The 27,019-nt window shown below is 46.6% G+C and overlaps 1 protein-coding gene across 9 annotated transcripts in view; it reads right to left on the minus strand.

Annotated features, from left to right (window-relative positions):
* Window positions 1–27,019, minus strand: part of OGDH (oxoglutarate dehydrogenase) — a 75,960-nt gene that overhangs the window by 17,465 nt on the left and 31,476 nt on the right. For 6 of the 9 annotated variants that reach the window (XM_067043024.1, XM_059074605.2, XM_067043017.1 and 3 more), the window contains 7 exons: window positions 21,054–21,098; window positions 12,998–13,113; window positions 10,121–10,275; window positions 9,837–9,983; window positions 9,221–9,311; window positions 8,686–8,865; window positions 4,608–4,736 (listed from right to left, as the gene is read on the minus strand). In XM_067043024.1, the coding sequence (XP_066899125.1) occupies window positions 4,608–4,736; window positions 8,686–8,865; window positions 9,221–9,311; window positions 9,837–9,983; window positions 10,121–10,275; window positions 12,998–13,113; window positions 21,054–21,098 (863 nt within the window). The remainder of the gene's footprint in view (window positions 1–4,607; window positions 4,737–8,685; window positions 8,866–9,220; window positions 9,312–9,836; window positions 9,984–10,120; window positions 10,276–12,997; window positions 13,114–21,053; window positions 21,099–27,019) is intronic. The other 3 variants (XM_059074606.2, XM_067043022.1, XM_067043018.1) reach the window with 1 other exon arrangement.

Raw genomic sequence — 27,019 nt, forward strand, 5'->3', positions numbered from 1 at the left:
TGCACCTAAATACCATCGAGTGCTCTCCAAAGTGGTTGTACCACTCACCCTCCTACTAGCAGCGTGAGTAACCTGCATTTCCACTCACCATGTCGTGACCGTTTCCCCAGGATATTAAATATTTTAATGATTATATAATACTGCTTCCTACGGCTTTGCCAAAATTTATACAGACTCTTTCGTTTTGATAAACATTCTTTTTTTAAAAAAAACTTTTCCCTGAAAAATCTTTTCTTAAAAAAATAAATTTATTTATTTATTTTTGGCTGCATCGGGTCTTTGTGGCTGTGCACGGGCTTCCTTTAGTTGTGTCGGGCAGGGGCTACTCTTCGTTGTGCTGCACGGGCTTCTCATTGCGGTGGCTTCTCTTGTTGCAGAGCATGGGCTCTAGGTGCGTGGGCTTCAGTAGTTGTGGCCCGCGGGCTCTAGAGTGCAGGCTCAGTAGTTGTGGCGCACGGGCTTAGTTGCTCCGTGGCGTGTGGGATCTTCCCTGACCAGGGCTCGAACCCGTGTCCCCTGCATCGGCAGGCAGATTCTTAACCACTGCGCCACCAGGGAAGCTCCCCGCCCCCCGCCCATAAACATTCTTATACAAAAGCATTTAGCATCTGATGGCTTCCTTAGAAGAAAAATTCAGAAGAAGAAATCCTACGTATGTCCTTAGAGAAACAAGAGCCTCAGCAAAGCACGTCTTTCCTTGCCTGCTACAGATCTTACTGGCCCCATGTCATGACTGATGTTATCAAAAACAGTAAAAAGATTTAAGAAAACATTAGCAAAACTGTAGTTCTTACAGAAGTCTGAGAATTATTTATTTATGTATGATGAATTGCTTTTACATAAACTCCTTTATTATACTGACTAAAGAAAAGATTAGAAATAGTCACAAACTGATGAGAACATTAAAAAAAGATGTACCAGGGAGAATTCTGATGAGCACTTACACAGAACCTTGATCAATCCCATGGTCCATCTGGGTTGCGTCTCCCCATAGGGAAATGAGGGTAGGGCCCAGGTAGGACAGTGATCATAATATGCACATTACAGCTAGAACATCACGGAAAGTGAACTGCTTCGAAGTTTTGAGACCTCAGTCCCCCAGCTACCCTCCCCAATATCCACCACTGTTACTGACTTCATCTTTTTAATTTTATTTAAAAAAAATATTTATTTACTTGGCTGTGCCAGGTCTTAGTTGCGGCATGCAGGATCTTCAGTTGCGGCGTGCGGGATCTAGTTCCCTGACTAGGGATTGAACCCGGGCCCCCTGCACTGGGAGCTCGGAGTCTTAGCCACTGGACCATCAAGGAAGTCCCTGACTTCTTCCTCTTTAAACACATGTGGTGGGTGTACGCATACCCACCCACTCACACGCACACGCGGAGATGCCGCTATACTCCACATTCTGCTCTGCACTTTTTTCCCCCACTTCATGTATCTTATAGTTCATTTCAACAGCATATATAGATCCTACTCTCTCAAATGGTTTTATTACACTGCGGTTGCAGTTAACTTACATTAGTGCTTATTTATGGGCCGGGCATTATTCTGAGCACTTTATGTATATTAATATATATGTATTAATTCATTTAAGCCTTGTAATGCATGGATGGATAGATCATAAATGATTTAACCAGTTCCCTACTGATGTACTGGTAGAAATTTTGGTTTCTAGTCTTGCTGCAGCAGTGATGGCTTCCCCACAATGCCCCTCCATATTATTTACTTATTTCAGTTTTGTACATTTCTTTTTTCTTCCAGTTTTATTAAGATATGAACTGTGCAGCAGTGACATATATATTATGTACATATAATATATATAATATATATATTTAATACATATATATATATATTCTGGGCCACACTGTGTGTCTTGCAGGATCTTAGTTCCCTGAGCAGGGATCAAACCCGGGCCCCGGCAGTGAAAGTACCGAGTCCTAACCACTGGACAGCCAGGGAATTCCCCAAGTGATATCTTTAAAGAAATCTCTCAGTAGACATTTGGGAGTGAGTGTACTAGTAGGAAAACCCCACAAAGTGGAACTGCTGGGTTTGAGAGCCAGAGGGGACCCTAGAGCCAAATGGTCTATCATGGTTGGAGCCCTGTTTCCTTCAACCTTGCAGCTCTGTCCCTGGCTGCCTCCATCCACGCCACTACCCCTGCTCCCACATGGGCCGGGCGCTCTGCAGCTTTCAGGGTTACCACGTCAACCTGCAGATGCAGCTGGGTGGGCCGAGGGCCCCGGATTTGGCTAACTAAGGCCCTCACCCAACCCGGACTCTGCACCTTCTTCCCTGTCCTCTGTTTTCAGTGTCTTCCCCACCCTATTAAATTTCATCTGGTGCAAAAAAAAAGGAACAGGTCTGATTGTTGGAAGTTCTTTTCATTCAGCTGAAATCTGCTGCTTCCTGGTAATTGCTATGCATTGGTGTGGACTCTGCCCATTATATTCCTTGTTTTGTGAAGCATTCATTTATTTGAAAACAGCTCTTATGCTTCTAGGAGTCTTCCATCTTCTGGGCTACATGGTCACGGCTCCCTTTTAGGGTGATTTTCCAGACACGATGCCATCCTAAGACTCTATCCTCTGGACACAGTCTCACTTAAGTTCAACCAAAATGCTTGACCTTCTGTCATAAGAAGTTTGACAAACCAAAGGCTTACCTGTACTGTATTTGTGTAATGTGATTCTTAAATTGAAATACTGTTAAATGTTTATACTGCCAAGAAGGAAGGTTTCAAATCAATGAATAAGAAATAAGAAACTAGAAAGAGAAGACTAAATTAAACCCAAAGCAAGTAGAAGGAAAGAAATTACAAAGAGCAGAAACCAATGAAATAGAAAACAGGAAAACAACAGACAAAATGCAAAGAAACCAAAGGTGTTCCTTTGAAGCCAACAACAAATCTATATAACCGAGAAAAAGAGAAAACACACAAATTACCAATATTAGGAATGAAAGAAGGGATAAAACAACAGACCCTAATAAGAGAACATTGCAAACTTTATGCTCATAAATTCTACAACTTAAAGGAAATGAAAAAATTCCATGAAAGACAGAAGTAACCAGAGCTCACTCAAGAAGAAACAGATAACCTGAATAGTCTTATATTTACTAAAGAAATGGAATTTACACTTAAAAAAAAAAAAAGTCCTCATAGGGACTTCCACTTCTGGAAGATGTAGGAGATATACCTTTCCCTCCTTCTCCTGCTAATAAGTATAATTTAAAACCCCAGGCATTTTATATATATAAAACAAACACTGAAGGTAGACGGAAGCAAGCAGATCAGCCGGGGACCTCAGGTCCCGAGGAATGACTTGTGATCATTTCCAGGGCTATCTTTTTGCCTCATATTGCCCAGATTTAGGGCTAGAGAAGCAGGCAACTCAGAAAGGCCAACAGGCATAGCAAAAAGAAGTTTCAAGGAAAGTGGCTCTCTCTGGCCAGAAGACCAGGAACAGGCCGCCTAGCAGTACAGAAGATTTTTAGACAATCACCACCCTGCTGCAGCCAACCCCACAGAAAACACTGTGGCCACCCCCACTTGCCCCAGCAAAGGCCCGGTGTCCCCAGCAGTCCCCCTAGGCTGCTGGTAATTAGGCAACCACTCCATCCCTGGTGTTAGTGGAGGCCACTTGGGAAGTAGTAACAAAGCACCCTTGTCCCACCCTCCGTCCCCTCCCTTCCCTGGGTATCAACAGACCTGGGGTGGGGAACGTGGACACCTACCCGTGCTCCACAACAAGAGCAGCCACCGCAATGAGAAGCCCGTGCACCGCAACAAACAGTAGCCCCAACTAGAGAAACCCCGCGCCCAGCAATGAAGACCCAACACAGCCAAAAATAAATTAAAAACAAAACAAAACAAACAGACAAAAAAAACCCCTAACCAATCAACCAAACAAAAAACTCCTGGGATGGAATTCACCTGACTCTGGAGACTACTCATGGAAAAACTTTTTTCTTTAAAAAAAAAAAAAAATCCCCCTATGTCTTGGGCTTCCAATCCCTGTGAATGACCTTTGCTGTGCTCTGTCCAGGTTGAGGACCATTCCTGTTGGCATCTCAGCCCCTCACCCTGAAAGCAGTCAAGACTCTCTGTGTTTGGTCATCTGTTTAAAACACAGTTCAGAGATAGGTTGTTTTTAGACCTTTCTCTTTCCTTGGCACCTTTTCAATATCTATTTTATGAAACAACCTACAATGAATATTTCCATTAAAATTAATATTTTAAGAATATATAATGCCATGAGAAAATACTGTGGTAAATAAGAAGTGTATATAAAACTGTGTATATAGAACCCAGTTTCTTAAAAGAGGAAAGCCATCTATATGCTTGTGGGTATGGAAGAAAATATTCTGAAATAACACCATGATCTTAAACACTGTAATTAAAATCTCTCCCCTTTAAAGAAAGTTTCCTGTTTGTCCAAGTTTATTAATCAGAAAACAACAAATGTATTAAATGATGAAAACATGCCATTCTAATAAGTAAGGCTGATGTGAGCGTAGAAGCCTCAGGAGAAAGTCTAATTGATGCTGTGGCCTCCACAGCCTTCTCTGCTGCAAAGACCCCAGAGCCCGCCTCGAGTCCAGGTTACCTGGTTGTTGACGACCACGTGGACAGTGCCGTGAGTCGTGTAGGACGGCAGGTCACTCAGGTGGAAGGTCTCGTACACGATGCCCTGGCCGGCAAATGCAGCATCCCCGTGCAGAAGGATGGACATGACCTGCAGACATGCAAAGGAGACCCCAAATGTGACATGGTCCTGACCACCACGTCCGCAAGGCACACTGGAGATTCAGTCGCAATCCACTTTGCAAAAACTCATGTATTTTGAGATAATTTTGAACTTAGAAAGAAAACGGCAGGAAGGCACAAAGACCCCCAGGGCCCCCCAGCACCCCCTTCACCCTGAGGATGTGCTCCAGGAGGGGGCCCTCCATGTCTGCACACCAGCCACCCAGCCATCATCTGCTGCAGAGCCAATGCCCACCACCCCTGAACCCACCACGCGGGACCCTTGCGTCAGGAAAGCAATGCTGGCCCAGACCCCAAGTGGACGTGCTCTTAGGGCCACGCCTCTTTAGCCTCTCGACCTGGAGCAGCCCATCGTGTCTCCATCTCCACGTCGCGGACAGGCCTTGGGCTCCGATGGTCCTGTGTGACCAGACTCAGGAACGGTGCATTCTGTACCAGGGGACGCCAGAGCTGGCCTTCCCCATATGGATGAAGTTGACTTGGATCACCTGGACAGGTAGCTGTCTGTTTCTCCCTTTTTTTTGGTCACGCCGCACGGCATGTGGGATCCTAGTTCCTCAACCAGGGATCAAACCTGCACCCCTTGCAGTGGAAGTGCAGAGTCTTAACCACTGGACCGCCAGGAAGTCCCTGTTTCTCCCTTTAAACTCACCATTTCTCCTCGTAACGAGCACAGCGAGGAGAACTTCTAGATCTTGCTCCTTACCACACCTCCACCCACCCAGCAGCCTGAGAGGCCCCTCTGGGGTGCTGCCAGGTGTCACTCCTACCTCCACGCGCTGGCATTCCATAAAAGCTTTCTCTTCTCAACTTTTATTTATTTGTATTAATATGTGCTCACAGATTCCTGTTTTATTCAACTGGATGTAACTGACTAGTATCTGTGGTTATTTGGACGCTCACACTGTCCCAAACTTGGCGTGGGGGTCCCGTGCCATCTGGACAGGCCCCATGGCTCATGGGGGCCTCCTTGCTTTCTGGCACAACAGAGATTTCAGCCCCCTGCTGCACTGTTCCTGCCCAGTCCTGGAATCAGACACTTCTCTAAGGAGCCTGGTTCCTTCAGTGGAGGATGGCACTGAACACTAATATTTGTGTGCTCACCCCCACTAGAACATCACCACTTCTAGGCTCTTTCAGCACAGAGCCAAAAACCAGATGTACAGGTTTACGTACACAGAGATTTCGAAATCTGAACACTGTATAACTATGATACCTCCAATTCCAATCCTTTTTCTGGGCCTTCCTCCTTCCGCATTTATGAACACCTCCTATGCTGTGAGACACTGTTTCCACTGTCCTCAGTACATTACCTGTTTGCTTGGTACAGCCCCACGGCCCTGCCACCCCTGCTCCTTGATGCCCTCTTGCTGTGTTTCCTCAGCCCTGTCACCTCCCTGGTCCGCGGCGCCAGGAAGGGAAGGTCCACGTGCTCTTCAGCGACAAAAATCTAGATTTCTTTTTTTTTTAGCAGAACCCCATGTGTCCTGCCCTGAGGGACACAGGGACGCTGTCTAGGACAGGTGGAAGTGGACACAAGTGTCGGGTTTGTGCAGGGACCTCCTCAGAGGATTGCAGCCTTGCCAGGGCCCAAACAACCAGGGGACATGGCACCTCTTCCTGCTCGCCAGGACGCACGTTTCTCTGCAGAGCCTCCTCTGTACAACCTCGGCCTTCTGCCGTCGGGCACCTGAGGGTCAGCCTCCCCTCTCCTCATGCTGTTTCTCTTGATCTTCTGCAGAAGCTGTATTGTGCCCCTTGCTAGGCTGCACTCGGTCCCTTGTGTTTCCTCAGCGCAGCACTGCTTGCTAAAATCACACACCCTGGCGGCCCAATCTGGACCCAGGTAGGAGCGGGCCTCCGTCCGTGGCAGGCCACCCGTGGTGCTAGGGAGCTGCTTTCCCACACGAATGCCCCAAGGGCCACATCAGCCCTGAGCCAAGCTGGGTCAGGTTCGGTCCTGCACCAGGTTATAGAACAACCTTGGCCACATTTACAGAAATTACATAGCTTTTTCTGAAACACTGAAGCTCATGTAACAAATGCTCCAGCTCCCTGGATTCTGGGTTTAACAGAAATCAGATAATTGCCTAGGGGTTTGGGAAGAGTAGCAAGGAGAGCAGGTGTGAAGGACTGGTGGGGTCTGGACCCACCTGCTGAGCACAGGCAAAGGTGGGCTCAGACAGAGAGGTGGGGGTGGGGGCCTGGAAGTATGGGCCGTCCACGCCAGGCAGGGCACTCCCATGGACAGGGCACTCCCTCGGACAAGTGCCTGGTGATCACACAGGGCTAATCAGCCTCTCCTGGCCTCACAGGATGGACTGCTGTGATCATCTGAAGCATGTTAGATACCCTCCACCACTTCTCCCTAGTTATTTCATTCCTTTTCAGGATGTTTCCAGCATTCTAAGCAAGCGATGCTGGAGTGGCTTTTTGTCTGTAATTTATGAATGTGGATATCACAAAGTTTTTTGCAATCTTGTTCCCTTCCCTGGCCCCAAATGCCTGGGCAAGGGTCCCAGCCACAGACAGCGGAAATGCTGGAGGCACTGGTCACTGATGCTGGTATCCTCCCTATCTGTCCCCGGCCACTGTGTCACTGGTGGTCTCGGGGGTTGCACAGGAAGCCACTTTCGACCCGCTTGGAGTTTCTGAGGCACCGTCCAGGCCCCCAAGCTCAGCAAAGTAACTCTCATGTCCTGACACCCTCCCCATGGGCCACACTCTCTGTGGTGCAGGAACCACTTCCTGTTCCCAATGCCATCTCTGGCCAGGATCCTGTTAGCCTCTAACCGTCCAAACACAGTACAAGTAGACTCACAGTGTTTTAAATTATAGAACCTAGTAAACGAATACTTGGTTCCACCTCTAAAAAGTCTGACCCCTCTCCAGGCATCCCTGGGCCAGGCTGCCCCCGGCCCCAGCTCCTCCCTGCTCTGACCACAGCACAACCCCACCTCCATCTTTGTCCTTCTTTCATCTCCAGAGAATGTCCTTTTCTTCCCGTCTACCTAAATCCTGCTGTTTCTTTAATTAAACATGACAACTACCTGCTCTATCGATGAGAGGGTTTGACTGCCTTTCATCGCACTTCCTTCCACACCCATATACCTCTCATCTGAAGTTCTTTACCAGTGAACCTGCAGCTTTACATCACATTGTGTGTGTTCTGTTAGCTTCCTCACATATGACCCTATTTCTAGGAAGAACAAGAGATGCTTGAGAGTAGGGTGGTGATGCTGACTTTGAACATGCCCCAGAATGCACACGCAGACACTACAAAAACTTGCTTTTTCTTATTGCTTGGCTTTGAGGTTATCATTAAGTAATAAGAACTGTACAATTTGTTACAGACAGACTTCTACTTTGAGATTAAACAAGGACAAACAGTTAAAATCCACTGAGGATTTCTATACATAAGTAGGCTGGCCAACCGACATTAAACACTCAGCATCACACATCTGGAAAATGCCGGTACCAGGGCCCCCTCGAACTAGAGCTGTTCTCCATCTCTAAACGGTGCCACCCTGGTACAAACTCGACCACCTCTCCTCCCATCTGTCAGTTTTACAATTCCTCCTCTAGGCTCACCCACACCTTTTCCTTAAGGCTCTCCCCTCCTGTTCAGTGACAAGGCCTCTTTGTCCACCATGATATTGTACAAGACTAGCTTCTCCACAGGTATGGTGACAATGAAAGCAATCTACTCCCCAGCTAGCTCTGGTGGTCACAACTTGGAAGGAAGCATTATCTGTAACTAGGATTAATTTATTAATACTGTGGCTACTCTTTCAAGATCCATTCAGAATCTTTTGTTAAATTCCAGAAACGTGAGGTCTGGGACGTGCCTGAGGCTGTGAGCCGGTCCCGGACCATCTGGCCTCAGGGCCACCGCTGGCCAGCCCTCGTGGCCTTACCTTCTTTCCCTCGGTGTCCCCGCAGTAAAACTGCTCAGCTTTAGTCTTGCCCATCACCACGGGGTCAGCAGCCTCCAGGTGGGAAGGGTTCGCCACCAGCGACAGGGTGATGTTCCTGTCAGTCACACGGTTGATCCGCCGGTGATACATGCCCAGGTGATACTTCACGTCTCCAGAACCCTGAAGGTACAGTCAGTTTTTATCCTGGGCGTGGAGATGCTTACTCTTCACGACAGCCCTGTCCTGTGTTATTTCTCCTCCCAGAACCCCCATTCCTGGAAGGATGGAAAGCCTTTCCCCAGAATGGCTCTACCTAGGGCACCGGGAGAAGGTCCCTCAACCAGAGGCGCATGTCCCAAACCCCAGCGGGGAGGACTACTACTACTACTTTTCTCTGGGAGGTCGGCCACCGGCCACCTCCTTTGCAAGTGGTATGGAGGATCCCAGGCCCAGGTGCTTCCGGAGAAACAAGTGGAACCAGGGTCTGGTGTGGGTCAGAGCTATGCTAGTTTCTAAAAGAAATCAGGTGTCTCACCTCATCAGCTGCCTCCAGCTTTGAGTCGAACTGACAGAAAATCTGCTCCAGCTCCTTCCTGATGACGTTCGCAAGCACGTTCAGCCGCCCTCTGGTACACAGAGGAGTGAGCAGGGCCTGAGCTGTGTTCCGGGCAGCAGGCAATGCTGTTCCAGCCCCTTCCTCCCCCGATGGACAGGCAGTGCCTCAGTTTGCAGCCCGAGAGGAGCTGAGAGCAGAGCTGATGTGGGACACTCAGCCTCTGCTTGCCCGGCACCCAGGGCCACGACGAGGTGGGAGGAAGAAAGGTAGAAAACGGAGAAACACTGCCGGCCTGCGGCAAACGCTCCACCCTCAGCCTCCGCTGCCGCCTTAAGCTGAGGCCTCCGCTCCACGTCACCGAGCAGCCTTCCCTCTAGGTTAACCTCCCTCAGTGGTGATCCCGACAAGGGCATGAGGCCAAGATGCCTGCCTAAAACCACTATGGCCTTGTGTGTGATAGTGGCTACCGAGGGAGGGGATGCTGTGGCGGTGGCTGTCCCGGGGCAGGGGTGCAAGTGCACTCCAGGCGAGCCAGCCTCCTTGCTTGCCTAGCGCCCCACCCCGTGCTCGGGATGCACGAAGGGCAGCCAGGTACCTGTGCGGCATCCCCATGATCACGTAGTCCACTCCGTTCTCACTTGACTTGTCAATGATGGTCTTGAGGGCAGGAATCAGCACCTCGCAGCCTTCGAGACCAAAGCGCTTCTCAGATGACCACTTCCGCTGCAGGAACTCCTCAAACCTGGACAGGAGCCAAGCCACTCTGAAGAGCCAAGTCACCGGGGCCAACCTTGCTCTCGTGGGGCTGTGGCCACACTCCAAACCCACCCACCCGTCAACCGCCCGTGCCACACTGACGGGACCAGCGCAGCCCCGTACCTGGTGGAGCGCACGAGCCGGGCCAGCAGGGTCCGCTTCTCCTCGTTGGTGAACTGCATGATCCCAGGCGTCTCGAATTTCTGCCGGATCCACTGGCACTGCTCCAGGTCATTGATGAACATGAACTCCACCCCAATGTGCTGGCAGTACGCCATCTGTTTTCCATGCACACACACGTGATCAAGGGGATGTCCCCCCAGGTGTGTTGACTGCCCACTCAGCCAGAAGGCTGGCAGGAAAAGGTGGCCTCCCTTTCAGATGCAAGAGTCAGCTGTGACCTGGGGCACCAAATCTGGGTTCACAACCTCCTCTCACTCCGAACCTGGCCATGAAATTCTTCCTCCACAGAGTACAGAGTCCAGTAGGCAGGGAGGGGACAGTGAGAACCACTAAGCCAAGACATGCTCCCTTCACGGCGGGAGGACAGAAGCACCAGCCCGGGGACGGGGAAGCTCCTGGGGAAGACAGGTTCTCTGACCTCAAGGTCAGACTGTGCCCACCACCCTGAGAAAGAAAGGCCCTGTGCTGCCGGTGGATATCACAGCTCGGTGGCCACTTAAGTTTAGCAGGCTTTTATTTATTTATTTTAAAAAGTTATTAGTTAGTTAGTTATGGCTGCGTTGGGTCTTTGTTGCTGCGCATGGGCTTTCTCTAGTTGCGGCGAGCTGGGGCTACTCTTTGTTGCGGTGCGCGGGCTCCTCGTTGTGGTGGCTTCTCTTGTTGCGGAGCACGGGCTCTAGGCACACGGGCTTTAGTAGTTGTGGCTCACGGGCTCTAGAGCGCAGGCTCAGTAGTTGTGGCGCACGGGCTTAGCTGCTCCACGGCATGTGGGATCTTCCCAGACCAGGGCTCGAACCCATGTCCCCTGCATTGGCAGGCGGATTCTTAACCACTGCTTTTAGGAATTTAAAAAGCAATGCCCTGGTGTGACAATAATTTTTTAAATTTATATATATATATACACATACATAGATATATATATATATATACACACACACACACACACATATATATATATATATGCCATGCTGCACATCTTGTGGGATCTCAGTTCCCTGACCAGGGATCAAACCCAGGCCATGGTAGTGACAGTGCTGAATCCTAACCACTAGGCCACCAGGGAACTCCTGACAATAAGTTTCAGAGCCCACAAATGCCTTTCAATGTCTTCGCAGCAGCCATGCTGACCAAGCACTTAGAGGGCCAGGTTCTGCTTGGTGGTTCTGTCTGTGACCCCCTTTTGTTTTCACAACAGACATGGAAACTGGCTGGCACAGTGCAGGGTGAGGATGCACCTGGAATCCCAGTGGTGGGTCCAGATCTGACACCAGAGCAGAGGTGGGCACCTCTGCATGTTAATTCCATGATAATGAAACAAAGGGACATTTGCCTGAACTCAGAATAATGGCCAACCGCGACGCGCTCGCTATCATCCTAGCCAAGAGGGAGGAAAATCTTGCCTAGGGACAAAAAGAGGAAACGGAGCTGGGAAAGACCTTGGTGTTTAAGGTATTTTCACATTTGAGAAAACATGGCCCAGCCACAGCATCTGTTAACATGAACCTTGAACCTTCCCCCATCAGCTTAAAAAAGGGTGCATCTTCCCTGGGACCCAAGTCTGAGTTGTAAGCCTAGCAGAGAGGAGAGGAAGGGGTGGGGAGACAGGTGAGGGGAAGGGGAGAGGGGAGGGGAAGAGAATGAAGGAAGGGAAAGGGGGAGAGGAGGGGGAGGAGGAAGTGGGGAGGGAAGAGGAGGCTCCCTCCTTTACCCATGGAGGCAGGAGAACACCCCGTGCTCCTTATGCCTGATGGGCAGTATGTCCATTACTGAACAGTTAAAGGCTCAAAGGAAACTATTAGGTCAAAAACAGTATGTCTCCATTATTATCAGCATGAATTTAGCTGTTAACTTGGACACATAGTTACTGGGCCCGTGGATCATATTTTGTTTTTCCTGTTCTTCGCTCAATCCCCAGGAGAAAAGGGCAGGGAGTTTTAGGTGCCGATTCTTAGCTTCTCTCTCTCTAGTGGGACGTTAGGAAGCCAGGAAATTGCACTTGCTCTAAATATTCAAAGAGCTGCAAGTTGATTATTATGTCACGGGACCAAGAACATACTTAAGTTCTGTCAGCTCACACAGCTGCCCAGTACATGCACACGTCACATGTAAACATACCTGACCCACCATCATCGGGTGAGTTTACACAAATATCTGTAAACAACGAGAAGGGGTATTCTGAACTGGGACAAATCAGAATGGTAGGCTCTCTTGGAAGAGTCCTGGACGTGGGACCCTCTGGGGACAGGGGGTGCTATGGCTGGGACCCCTGGAGTCCAGGTCCAAGTGTCCACAACAGCCTAACTCCTGGGTTCTGGCAATGGATGAAATGAGAGCTGTGCATGGCTCTCTGCCCCTTTCAAATGCTGGATCAGTACAACCTGCGGCTCGAGCAGTCGGGAGCAGTCGCTTGCTAACACAGCTGTGTATCCCTCTCTCTGGGAGATTTGTAAAAATGCACATTTCTGGTCTCCAAAACCAGAGCTGACTCAATTGGTCGTAGGTGGGCCAGGAATCTCCCCAGGTGTTCCTATTCAAGCTGGCTTGGGAATGACACCCTTTATTTACCTAATGCTTTAGGACACATTTTTTTAAAGTCGGAAGCAAAGTCTACATTTTGTTATGGTTGATTGTAAAAATAAAAAACCATGGATTTTCATCAACAAGATAGCAAAAAACGAAACAAAACAATTCCCTTTCCCTTATATTAAAAACATTTATAGGATCAAGAGAAAAACAACCTAGTCTGGAGGCCTCCTGCCAACACAAGTTTTTAGCAAGTCCACTGGAGTTTTCTGGAAACGACTTGTGTTTTCTTACCTCCAGGCGCCGGATGATCTCCCGCAGCGGAAGGGCCGACTCCTGTCCGCCAATGAATGTGGTGGTAGGCAGGTGGAAGACCTTGTCCAGGTCAGACTCGTCCAGGCCGTAGAACCCTACGGGGTGAGGAGAGACGGGCACAGCCATACGGGGGCCACAGTTTAGGAAAAGGGGGAGGGACTCCCCGGGGGAGAGAAAAAAGAAGAACAAAATCATAAAAACCTCTGTTATGTATAAAAATAAACACTGTATTACAGCCAGAAACACAAACTTTAGCAACAAACAGAAGCTGAGTATATTACTGGCATCACAGGTAAAGGAGAATAAGTTCATATGATGCATGTATTAGTCCAGTGCACCAATTATTCATAATTTAGAGAAAAATGTATTTCAAGGTCCCACAGACACAAAGCAATTTAGGTTTGAAAAGGCACTGGGTAAGTCAATCAGAAAGCAAATGAAAAATAGTTAAGGAGAGAATTCAAGTAGAAAATGAAGAACTGGACTAGACTAGGTCATATATGTCTTAATGGTGATGGCATTTGTATGTGGCGAGTGGAAGCTAGGAGACTGAGAAGTGAGGGGCAGTAACCAAGAAGCCCAGTGGCCTGTGGGAGAGCTGCCAGGCAGCAGGGCAGAGGCTTCCACAGCCACCTCTGATGAAGGTGCCGTCTCCTGGAAGACCTCCAACTGTACATAAAGACCCATCTCCAGACAGCGCTCATAAGTCACAGATCTGATTATCGCTCTCCCCAGTCCAATACCGACACGTATTTACTGACTAATTGCTAAGGAACCGACTATCACTGACTCATCACTGCTATTTGCTGAGCACCACATGCAAGGTGCCTCCTCATCTGAAAGCATATTTCAAACTGACAAACACGTGATGCAGTGGAGGGGCTCCTTCCAGGGCATTATGCGCTTGTTTCATGTTGCAATAATCAAAGGGGAAGAGACTTGGAGGAAAACTGTCCAGTGACACTATAGGTTAGGCTCCCACCCAGAAGATATTGGCTGGAGTGAGGCTAGGTGCAGTTCACAATCCCAGACGCCAGGATGAAATGTGAAACAAGCACCCACAGTCTCTAACACCTGACTGTGCAAGATCAGACAGTCTCCCATTTCCTGGCCTAATTAAGTATAAATAAGACAGAGGGCCCAGTAAGGGACCCAAGCAGTCGCTTGCAAACACAGCTGTGTACCCAAATCTCTAGGGAATTTGGGAGATTTGTAAAAATGCACACTTCCAGGCTCCAATGCCAGGACTTGACTCAATTGGTCATGGATGGGCCATGAACATCCCTGGATGATCCTATTCAAGCTGGCTTGGGAATGACAGCTTTTATTTATCTAATGCTCTAGGACACTTTTTTCTTTTAAGTTTTAAAAGCAAATTCTATGTTTTTCAACCTTTTTTTTGTTTTATTAAAACAAAAGCAACCTGGCTTTTTTTTCACCTTGGGGTGGTGGTGGTGATGGTAGAGTGGCTTGGTTAAGCTATGTACCCGTTTCCTGCTGTTATTCTATCAAGAATGAGGATGGACCATCATGTGGGCCTGATAAAGCATGGCTCTGGCCCTTCACAGCCCAGCTCTCAGTGTTTATGGAGGAAAACCAGAGTTATCTGGGGGACACTCTTCTTAGCTCATGGGAACACTCAGCAGTGGGGGCTCAGGGAACCGGGGTATCCAAAGAGTGCACACTCTGTTGGAAACAGTTTGGACATTTTGATTGTGGAGTTAACTAACGACCTGTGTGTCCCAGAGGAGAATGTGGGCTTGTCGTGACCTTTCAGCATGAAGAGCCCACGGCCTCACCATATGTGTGATTTTTCATTGCCATCACCATGAACTGATCATTCTTGGGCTCTACTACTGAACTTCAAAACTGCTGACCTTGCTTCTGAGCTCTTCAGTCACTTGAGAACTTAAATCTACACACGTCTGGGAAGGTACTGTAGATATATTCCTACCTATTCCCCCACCAAGTGCAATTAAATACCCCAGATATCATATATAAAACAAATGTAAGATGACACCAAAGGGTAGAGAAAAAAGCCAACCAGCCAAGGAGGTCCCTGGGTTTCCTTTGGGCTTCCATATCCCAGACTTGGAGCAAAGAATGTGGAAACTTCTACAGGTGTAGACAGAAAAAGCCCCAACAAAAGCTGCTCTCTTTAAAGGACCAGGAGAAAGGCAGCCTCTCAGGACAGAAAACTTTTAGACTATAACTGCTCCGCTCCACCCAAACATATGGAACACACTGCAGTCCCATCAACACCCTTGCCAGGCTGCAGTGCACTCTGACCTCTGACCCTACCCAAAGGTTTCAGAGAAGGCCCAAGAGGAAGCCCAAACTTTCATTCCCTCTGGGAGGTAATGCACTAACCCACTCGCCCACCCTAATGTCAACAGAGACTTTGGGGCCCAGAATGTCCATCTCCACCGAGAAGTAACTAGGTGGGCCCCTCCCTACCAGAGCAGTGTTCAGAGGAGCCTTGCTATAACAAAGATTTAAACAAGATCCCATCTCAGAATACCCAAAATGTCCTGGTTTCAATATTAAAAAAAAAAAAAAGAAAAATCACTTATAACAAGAACCAGGAATATGTCAGATTGAATGAGAAAAGATAATCAATAGACACTAACACCAAAATGACACAGATGTTAGAATTATCTAAGATTCTCAAGAAGCCATTATCAAATGATTTCAGTGAGCAATTAAAATATGAGAGACATGAAGAAAAAAATTAAGTCTCAGCAAAGACACAGAAAGTCTCTGCAAAAAATTAAGATACAAAGAAGCACCAAATGGGAAATTTTGAAACTGCAAAATATAATAACACAAATTAAAACTTAGTAGATAGGCTCAATGGCATTATCAGAGGACAGAGGATCAGTGAACTTAAAGGGAGAACAACAGAAATAAACCAACCTGAAGAATACAGAGAAAACAGATTGGGGGGGAAAAAAGGGGAAGAAAGTCCTGGGGACATGTGATGCTGTAACAAAAGATTTCACAGTTATGTTGATGAATCCTGGAAGAAGAAGAGAAAGCGGGAGGCTGAAAACTTCCCAAATATGGTAAAAGACTTACCCCACAGACTCAAGAAGCTCAGTGAACTCACAGTATAAAGCCAAAGAAATCCATGTCAAAATATGTTACAATTAAACTTCTGAATTTAAAGACAGAAAAAATCTTGAAAGCAGCCAGAATATAGTGACACTTTGCCTAGAGGGCAAAAAAACTCAAATAACAGTGGATTTCTCAACAGAGGACAAAACAACTCAAATAATAGTGGATTTCTCAACAGAAGCCATGGAGACCAGAAGGAAGTAGCACCACACTTACCAAAAGCTGAAAGAAAAGAACAGTTTCCACAGAATCCTATATACAGTGATAATATCCTATAGGAATGAAGGAGAAATCAAAATATTTTCAGATGAAGAGAACTAAGAGAATCTGTCATCCTAAATGAATGGCTAAAAGAAGTTGTAAACAGAAAGGAAATGATACCAGAAGGAATCAGACAGGAGGAAGGAAGAAAGAACATGGAACTAAAAAATACAGGTAAATAAAAGACTTTCCTTCTCCTTGTGGGTCTTCTAAATTACGTTTGATGATTGAAGCAAAATTTGTAATATTATCTGATGCAGTTCTAAACATATGTAGAGGAAATATTTAAGATAATTATATATTTTACATGTAGAGAATGAAGGGATGTAAAGGGAGGTAAGTACACTTCACTTGAACTGGTAAAATGATGACATCATTAGATTGTGATAAGTTATGTAGTAATATAACACCTAAACAGCCACTAAAAACCACTAAAAACACAAAGAGAGATGATCAAAAAGACTATATATAAATAAAAATGGAATTTTAAAGTATAGGTTTAAAAACCTAGAGGAAGTCAGGAAAAAGAAAGCAGAGAAATGAATAGGGACAAACAAAATGAAGGTAGACTTAAGCCCTAACATATCAACAGTTACATTAAATATAAATGGTCTAAATATACTACTTAAATGACAGAGATTGACAGAGTGGATTAAAAAAACAGGACCCAACTATATGCTTGACTTCAAATACAGTTATTTAGGCAGATTGAAAGTAAAAGGATGGAAGAAGATATGTCATGTAAAACATGTCCAACAACAGCAGGAGTAGCTATATTATCATCAGATAAAGTATACATAGAGCAAAGAAAATTACAAGAGACAGAGAGGGACATTGTATGATAAAAAGATCAATCCACCCAGAAGACATAGCAATCCTAAATGTGTGTGTACCAAACAACAGAGATGCAAAATATGTGAAAAAAAACAACTGAGGACTGAAAAGAAAAATAGACAAACCCACAGTTTGTCTGGAGACTTCAAAGCCCTTCACTCAACAATCGATTAAAAAAGTAGATAGAAAGTTGCCAAAGATACAGAAAGACTCTACAACTGACAGGATCTAATGGACACATTTATAGAACACTTCACCGAACAACAGCAGAGTATGTATTCTTTCCAAATGTCCATGGAACATATGCCAATTCAGACAATATAGTGGGCCATGAAAACACCTCAACAAATTCAGCAGAACTGAGGGACTTCCCTGGTGGTCCAGTGGTTAAGCATCTGCCTTCCAATTCAGGGGATGTGGGTTTGATCCCTGGTCGAGGAACTAGGATCCCACATGCCATGCGGCAACTAAGCCCACGCGCCGCAACTAGAGAGAAGCCAGTGTGATGCAACTGGAGAAGCCCATGCGCTGTAACAAAAGATCCCGTGTGCTGCGACTAAGGCTCGATGAAGCCAAAAACAAAAAAGTTTAGCAGAACTGAAATTATATGGAGTGCATTCTCCAACAACAATGGAATCAAACTAGAAATCAATAAGAGAAATATAAAGGAAAATCTCCAAATTCTTGGAAACTAAACAACACCTTCTAAATAATCCATGAGTCAAAGAAGAAATATTAAGGGTATCAAAAAATACACTGAACTGAATGGAAATGAAAATACAACATGTCAAAGTTTGTAGGACAGCTAAAGCAGTTCTGAGAGGGAAATCTACAGCAATAAATGCAAACATTCGAGAAGAGGAAAAGGCTCTAATCAGTAATCTATAAGATCTTACCACAAGAACCTAGAAAAAGAAGGAAAAAAAAAATACAAAGAAAACAGAAGTAAGGAAATATAAAAGCAGAAATCAATGAAATTGAAAACAGCAAAACAGAAAAATCAATGAAACAGCTGGTTCTTTGGAAAGATCAGTAACATTGACAAACTTCTAACAGGACTAACAAAGAAAACGAGAAGACACAAGTTACCAATATCAGGAATAAAAGGGGATATAAATACAGACTGCAGATATCAAAAAGATACTAAGGGAATACTATGAACAACATACACTTGACAACTCAGATGTAAACAAACCATTCCTAGAACAACACAAACTGCTGTTACCCACTCACTATGAAACAGATAATCTGAATAGCTCTAACTTTTAAAAAAACTGAATTCATAAATAAAACGCTTCTGAAAAAGAAATCCAAACCCATATGGTTTTGCTGGGGAATTCTACTGGATGTTTAAAGAAGAATTAACACCAACTCTACACAGTCTCTTTCAGGAATTAGAGTAGGAAGAAAACTTCTCAGCTTATTTTACAAAGCTAGAATTACCCTGATACCAAGAGCAGAAAAAGACAGTCAGAAAAAAAAAAAAAAATTACAGACCAATATTCCCTACGAATACAGATGCAAATACATATATATAGATGCAGCAATATGCAAAAAGAATTATATACCATGACCAATTGAGGTTTATTCCAGAAGTACATGTAAGTTTGGTTCAGTATTTGAAAATCAACTGATGTAATCCACCATTGATCAGGAACAAAGCAAGGATGTTCATTCTTATGCCTCTTAGTCAACATGGTACTGGAAGGTCCAACCGGGGCAATTGGGCAAGAAAAGGAAATAAAAGGCAAACAGATTGGAAACGAAGAAATAATTGTTCCTATTTTCAAGTGAGATAATTGTCTACCTAAAACCTTCTAAAGAATCTACTAAAAAAAAAGTCCTAGAATAAGTGAGCTCAGCAAGGTCACAGGACACAACATAAAAACAATCAATTGTATGTCTAGATATTAGTAATGAATAGATGGACACTCAATTTTTTTTAAAGAAAGGAAGTACTGACATGTAAATCTAACAAAACATGTACAGTATTTGTATGATGAAAACTACAAAAAGCTGATGAAAGAAATCAAAGATCTAAATAAGTGAGACATACTATGTTCATGAATTGAAGGGAAATGTAGTAAAGATGTCAATTCTCCTTAAATTGATCTATAGGTTTAACACAATTCCTACCAAAATGTCGGCAAGAGTTTCTGTAAATGTAGACAAGCTTATTCTAAAATTTACATGGAAAGAGATAGGCCCTAGAACAGCCAAGGCAATTCTGGAAAAGGAAAATAAAGTTCAGCAGCTACAGTAATCAAGACAGTGTGGTACTGGCGGAGAGACACACCTATTAAAAGAATAGAGAACCCAGAAACAGACCCACTGAATAAGTCCAACTGATTTTTGATAAAAGTGTATAAAAGCAATTCAATGATAAGAAAGACAAACTTTTCAGTTAATGGTGCTGGAGTGATTGACATCCACAGGCCAAAAATAAACAAACCTTGATCTAAACTTCATACCCTATACAGAAATGAACTCAAAATGGATCATAGAATTAAATGTTAAATGCAAAACTATAAAACCTTTAGAAAAATACAGGAGAAAATTTTCAGGATCTAGAGCTAAGAGAAGAGTTCTTAAACTTGATATCAAAAACATGATCCATAAAAGGGAAAATTGATACACTGGACTATAGAGTTTAAAACTTTTGCTCTGTAAAAGACCCTAGTAGCCAAAGAACAGAAACAACACAAAGGTCCTTCAGTGAGTAAATGGTTAAAACAACTCTGGGACATCTACGGCAAGGAATGCTACTCAGCAATTAAGAAGGAAAAAACTAGTGTTAGAAAATCATGCTGATTGAAAAATGCCAATTCCAAAATGTTACATATTGTGATTTGTAAAATATTCTTGAAATGACAAAACTATAGAAATGGAGAACAGAACAGTGGTTGCCAGGGGTCAAACATGGGGGTGAGGTAGAAGGGGAGTAAGTGTGGCTACAGAGGGGCAGGAGGAATGACCGCTGGAGTGATGTAGCCCTCTGTAGCTTGACTGCTGTCAGTGTCGGTATCCTGGTGTGATGTACTATGGTTTACAAGATGGTACCACTGAGGGAACTGGCTGAAAGGCATATGAGAATGTCTCTATTATTTTTCATAACTGCATACAATTATTTCAAAATGAAAAGTTTAATCAAAACTAGAGTCTCACAGACAGTATAAGATGGAGGAAAAAGAGAACTTCTGAGTGACACCTGGCATGGAAGGAAGACTGACCACTGGCGTGAGTGACAGCAGGCAGATGACCCCCGGCACCTCACTCTGGATTCTTCAAAGGTGCTCTGACCAGAACCAAGGGTCATTAAGGATTCCTTACTTCATTAAGTAACTTTTTATCAGTATTTCAGTTGTCCTTCAAACATGGGAAGATCAAAAGGGAAAAAATGCCCAGGAAGCAGAATCTGAAAGAATCCAGAGTCCAGTCAAAGGCACAGTGAGGGACGCGGAGGAAAGGATGTGTCAACATGCAGAATGTAGTGTGGCCTCGGGTCCCTGCTGGCTACAGCGGGAGCTAGAGACAGCCTACGCTAAAGACGGAAGCCCAGCAAAGCGATGGTGAGACACATGTGGAGGTGAAAATGATCTTCAGAACACAAATGGGCAGAAGCTAATATGACATGGTAAGTAGCTACACCTGTTGGATAACAGCTATATGACAGGAAAAACATATCTCAAGACAATTAACAAACTTCAAAACACTCGACAGAGTTGTGTCAACTTTCCCCAAATTGCATGCTGGGGAAAGCTGCACATCCTGTTCAAATGAAGTCCTCAGCTCCAGAAAAGTGAAAGGCTCGTTATTTTCATACCTCCTACTGTTAGCATTCGAAGTCGTTCCTTGAAAACTGCAAGATCTGAGAGGCAGAGTGGGATAGCATGGGTGAGTGCAGAGGGAAAAAGACAGGTGAGAGTTAGTTTAAAAAAACCCCAAACACCCAAAACCCTACACCATTACCGCAGGAACAGGTAGCACAAACACTGTCACACAGACATAGACACTGAAGGAGAACAAGGGAGGGGGGATATGTGGTCTGAGAGCTACTTTGATAAACATGGAAACGGTTCATGAACAGCTGGAATAAGGTGAATCTGAAGGAGGGAAAGGCCACTCCCTGAGACCAAAAAGCCACTGTGTGGTGGCAGCTGAGACCTTCTCACTTCCCCATCCTGAACAAGTGGCCGACACAGAGCTCTCCTGGGAAGTCAAATCCACCCAGTCCAGACTGCTTTGGGATGAAAAAACTGGGGAAAAGAAAATGAAAAAGCCTAATTTTTGAGTCCCATTCCTCAGAACTGGAGCATCAGGCAGTAGACTAGACCCAAAACCTCAAGCTCCTGCTGGATTCTAAAGAGTTGAAGGTAGGTCCTTGGTCTCCCCTCTCGAGAAAGTAGACCCAGGATGGAGGAACTCAGCTGCTGAGGACACAGGCTGAGAGCCATACACGTGCACCCCTGCACACACTCCTGCCCCACACCTGGAAGCTTGCCTGGCGCTAGTGAAAATCAAGATGTTGATCTGGACACACAAAATACCTCCTGACGCTGGTTCCCTGGGAGGGTGGGCCTGATGACTGAGGGGTCAGAGCATGGTCACTGGCACTGTGGCTGCTCCCTGCCCTGGGAGTAGAGAGGAAGGCCAGCCAATGCATCCTTAGACGCTGATGGCAAGAGCTCTGACTCAGAGAGGACAGAGACGCCTGCTCTGAGTGGGTAAAGCTCTCCTCCTCGCCCTCGAGGACGGCGGCACCTACCAAAGACCTCAGAGCCAGTGGCTCTCAAGACAATGGAACGTCCAGGTCCTGCACAAAAGCATGGATGCTTTGCTTAAGGCAAGGATGAAGACTCTTCATTTTTTTCCTTCAATCCTCATAATCAAGACATAGGACCATGCCAAGGAGCCATAAGTGTTGCCTGTGGGACTATCTCCCCACCTCCCCTGCCGCCTCCCCACCCGCTGCCGGCCTCAAAGGGAACTGCAAACGTGCATCTGTTAAAAAAAATCTAGGGACTTCCCTGGTGGCACAGTGGTTAAGAATCTGCCTGCCAATGCACAGGACACAGGTTTGAGCCCTGGCCCGGGAAGATCCCACATGCCGTGGAGCAACTAAGCCCGTGCGCCATGACCACTGAACCTGCGTTCTAGAGCCCGCGAGCCACAACTCATGAGCCCACGTGCCACAACTACTGAAGTCCGCGCACCTAGAGCCCCTTGCTCTGCAATGAGAAGCCACCGCAATGAGAAGCCCGCGCACTGCAACGAAGAGTAGCCCACATGCAGCAACAAAGACCCAACGCAGCCAAAAAATAATGAAATAAAAATTTTAAAAAAATCTAAAGGCAATATGGTAAAATGTTTACATTTTTTCACTCTGGGTACTGGATACGTGGATGCTTTTATTTTTATCTGCACTTTTTGGATATTTTAAAAATAAAATACGAAGAAAAGACACAAACTGAAGGCGAGTGGAAAGAGAATAGATATTCTGATTGTCATTTACAGAAAGCGTAAGGGATTCCCAGCACCTGAGCACTTCAAAACATTTTTAAAAATTACTTCTTGATGAGCACAAGATGCTCTGCTGGAGAGACAGAGAACGGCTGAGATTTGGCCGTGTTGTTTCTAAACGAAGCATAGCTGGCGAGAAGCAGGGATGTGCCTTGGTCTGCCAGTTCCTGGGCATCCAGGAGGGAGGACACCCCTGCAGGGGGATGTACCCACAATGACCTTAGCTTGGCCTGCCCTCCTGAGTCACTTGGGGAACCTGATCCCAACTCTTCACTCAGTGGCCTGGTGGCACCACACACTCACTGCACACAGCAGCCAATAAATGCTAAGTAAACTGCTCTCTATTGTTCTGAAATTATGAAAGCAGATTAAAATTCAACTCTATTTTTAGCTCATTCTTCCCAGCCATCAAGGGGGCAAAACTCAACCAGAAAGAATGCTCTGGAAGGTCAGAAGGGTGGGGAGACTTCACGTCCTGCTGTGCTGGACATGAAGTAGCTAAAATGTTGCCATAATTTGGACTTCTGAATTGCCCTTTTAACTATTTAACTCAAGTTCATTTCCTAAGACTGACAATTTGCAAACACTAATGGTAAACAGAAGTTTCATGCCTTCCTCTCTTTTATTTACAGAATTTGTTTTGAGTTCTCCTTTAATTATGTTTAAATCTCACATTTAAGTAAATTTCAATCATTTTTGTCACTGTGAATAGTTATACTATAGAATTTATACAGAAACCACAGACGATGGCATTTTAAAGCTGGAATCTAACTCAAATGCTGCACTTGGAAGAGGAGAGGAAATTGAGGGCAAGAGCTAATGAGAACTTTCTCCACGTCCCCACCCAGCCAAGGGCAGCTCTGCTGAGGCCAGAAACAAGACTGCCCCACACCCCCTCCTCACCCCAGCAAAGCAAGGACTGGATGCCAGCGCAGGACTGCAGCCTGGAGGGGAAAAAGCGCACAGGCTGTCTGGAGTTGATTTGTTTCTACTTAAGGTGGCAACAACCCCGACCCCAAGGGAATCGCTGTCAAAAGCTGCACGCTGACCCTTCTTTAGGGCCAACCAGGAGAGGCCTCGCTAGGAAACCTGATCCCATCTGGAGACTTCCCACCTCTCCCAAGGGAGGAATGTGGAATGTGTGCCCAGGCATCTCAGGTTGGAGCTCAACTCTCCTCCACCCAACTACGTGTGGTCGACATAAATTAAGATGTGCTTCTGGGGACACCTGGAACCTGGCTCCTAACATAACACATTCTGGGAAAAGGCCCCCCTTTCCTAAGCAGTCACCGCACAATTCTAGAACATAACCCACACCTAACTGAGAAACTGTTCTAACATTGATTTTTTAAATTTTAATCAAAATAATAAATAACCCCACCATCTCAATGATATTTCTGTTGCATTCACAGTATGTTCTGTGTGCATGTGTCTCATGGTGATCCTGACATGCTGGGACCATCCAGGAGCCGGAGCATGTCAGCCAAGTCTGCCGTCTACCTGTTAACACTCTCTCTACCTGTGACTGCAGGGGCCCTGAGTGTTTCTAGGATGTTAGCATAGGGAACCTAGGCCAGCGTTTCCCCACCTTCTCAGAGTTGGTATGAAAGGGGCAAGAACTCAGTGGAAACTTTTCATATTTTCCACCTTACTAAAAAAATTTTGAGGGGACATCAGCCCCGCTAGCCCTGCAGACCTGCACCGGTTAGCGCTGCCCTTGGGAATGGCTTCCTGTCTTCACCCAAGGCTCGCGGCTGCTCCTGCACCCCTTGTGCTGCTCCAGAACTGCACAGTGCTCGAATACATGGGGGGTGATCACCACCCGGGCCTCGGGTTCCCCACAAGAGGATGGAGAAATCGTGCCGCATCCACCGGGAGAAAGGAAGGGCAGCTCAGAGGTGTTATGAGTGGGACGCAAGCTTGGGGAAGGCTTCTGTGCAACACAGGACACCACTGCTGTCACTCACTTACCCCAGACCAACACGTGGGCCACGTCCCCCCCACCTCCCTGCTTTGGCAGGTCCCTGCACCGGAGCTACCCTGCTTCCTTGTCACTTAGGTTGCAGCCCAGTCCTTACTACTACCAACTCCTGTGGGACTGACTCTGGGTTATTTGCTCCATTTCTTGGTTTCTAAATATATATCTTTACCAGAGACACCAGCAGCTATTTATCTCAAAAGACTGTTAATAATCACAGTAGCTCACACCTTCATGGAGCTTAGTAAGCTCCAGGCACTATTCTAAGGAGTTTATTTAATTCTGAAACAACCTAACAGATGAGGAGACAGAGACAGAGGCACACGGCTAGTCCTGGCAGAGCCGGGCTTCCACATAGGAAGCTGGCTCGAACCCAGGCCCTGAGGTTCGGATAAGATGGTGGACAGGAAAGTGCTCTAGGGACTGTCCAGTGTCCCTGAACAGAGCGGTCACGTTGGACCAGCTGTTTTCATAAAGACCTACATACATCAAGGGTGAGATAATTCAAGACTAACTTTCCTACACTAATCCCATTGATCATGACCTTTATGTCACACTATTTTGAATTCTCAGGATGCAATGACCTTTTCTCCCGCACAGGAGGGGGCTGCTGCCCAACTTTCTCCTGGTGTTTTTGAAGGGCTCCCAGCTGGAGGATGCCCAGTCTTCCTCAAATGAGCTCAGGGAGTCTGGGCCACCTCTGTGTGTCTCCGGCTTATAACCCTCGCCACGCTGACGCAGAACCTCACAGAGGCACACTCGGGGCGCTATTCCAGAGTAGAATGTAAGGTAAGGCCGAGATGGCCAAGAAAGAACTAGAAAGGAGGACAGAGCTCCTGCCTCTGCCCCTGCCCCATGAGAGCTGTGAACGGAGGAGCCAGGCAGCATCAACAGGCCTGGGGGCTCTCCCCCTTCACAGACTCCTGGGCTGGGATGGCCTGGGGGGCACTTCCAAGAAAGCCCTGCCTGTGCCTGTGGGCTTCGGCGGGCGCCATCCCACCTGACCAGTCTCCCTGACCAGTGTCGCGTGGGACAGAGAAGAAGAGCTCCAGGCTCCCCAGGCAGTGCTAATGAGCTGGGAACCACTGAAAAAGGTCCGTTCTGATACCAAGAAACTAGCAGCCAGGGATGGCACAAGGAACAGGGGAGATGCAGTTTCAGAAGGGAGAAGGAGACCCCACCTCCCCTGTGCCTTCTTGTTTAAATGCTTGACTGTGCATGGGAACGCAGCCTCTGTGGCCTGTGCCGGGCTGGCTCTGCAGTCGTCCTTTTCTGGAGAGACAGCTCCAGGGCACAGGGCCTTGAACTCTCATCAGGCAGCTGGTGCCCTGGGGCTTGCAGGCCTCTCACGTGGCGGAGGGTGCTCTGCCCTGCACCTGGAGGGGACTCGCGGTGCTGAGGGGGCTTCAGCGCTGGTGAGCACAGGTTGGGTCGGGCCTGGGTGCTGCGGGGACTAAGTGGCGAGGAAGAGGAAAGGAGATCCAAGTGTCCTGGGGGACACTGCAAAGAGAAGCTCACTTCTGGGGTGCACAGCTGTCACCACTCAGTAAAGTAGCAGGATTAAGCTCACGTCTTGCCGACAATCTGAACTGGCCCTATTTAACCATATTCAGGAGGGCTTCTCTAATCTTTCTTCCAAAAACTGCTCAAGTGCAGGTACAAAGTAGAGGAAACCCTGTATTACCTAGGAGTGTTTCTGAAATGAAGACAGAGCAGAGACAAACCTCTAACAGCAATCCCAGGGCCAACACTGTTTGAAATCCAGCCTTACCTGACTAGTGCCTGACCTCCCACGTCACAACTCGGACACGCCTCTAAGGGCATTCAGGCACCACAAAGCGTTAGTGACTGTTATTCAGAGGCAAATTTCGTCCCCTCCCAAAGAGCAGCGTTAGGCAGGTAGGTAATCATCAGCTTTATTAGCATGCACAGTGTTTCTCCAAAACAACCTGGCCATTTAAAAATTAGTCACGTCGTCATTTCTGTAGCACAGGTTAGCAGCACGGTGACTTAGAGCAGGTTAACTTGAGAAAGCAACCGCAGGTGTGAGCCCAGCCACGCCCCTCTGCTCAAGACAGAGGGGGTACGGTGAGCGGGGCTACAAGCGCCTGCGCGCTGCGTGCGCCTCCCTGCACGCGGGGACGCCTTCCAAAGTTTCCTCAGTATGATCACCGGCATTTGAGAATCGAGACACCCAAACTGCACCACCTGCTCTGGAATTCGCCCTGTCAAAGGCAGGCCACACCATGCTTCAGAGCAGACAGTGTGTGACAACGGTCCTGAGCAGTGCC

Source organism: Kogia breviceps, chromosome 9 (assembly GCF_026419965.1).
Source record: "Kogia breviceps isolate mKogBre1 chromosome 9, mKogBre1 haplotype 1, whole genome shotgun sequence".
Taxonomy (NCBI): domain Eukaryota; kingdom Metazoa; phylum Chordata; class Mammalia; order Artiodactyla; family Physeteridae; genus Kogia; species Kogia breviceps.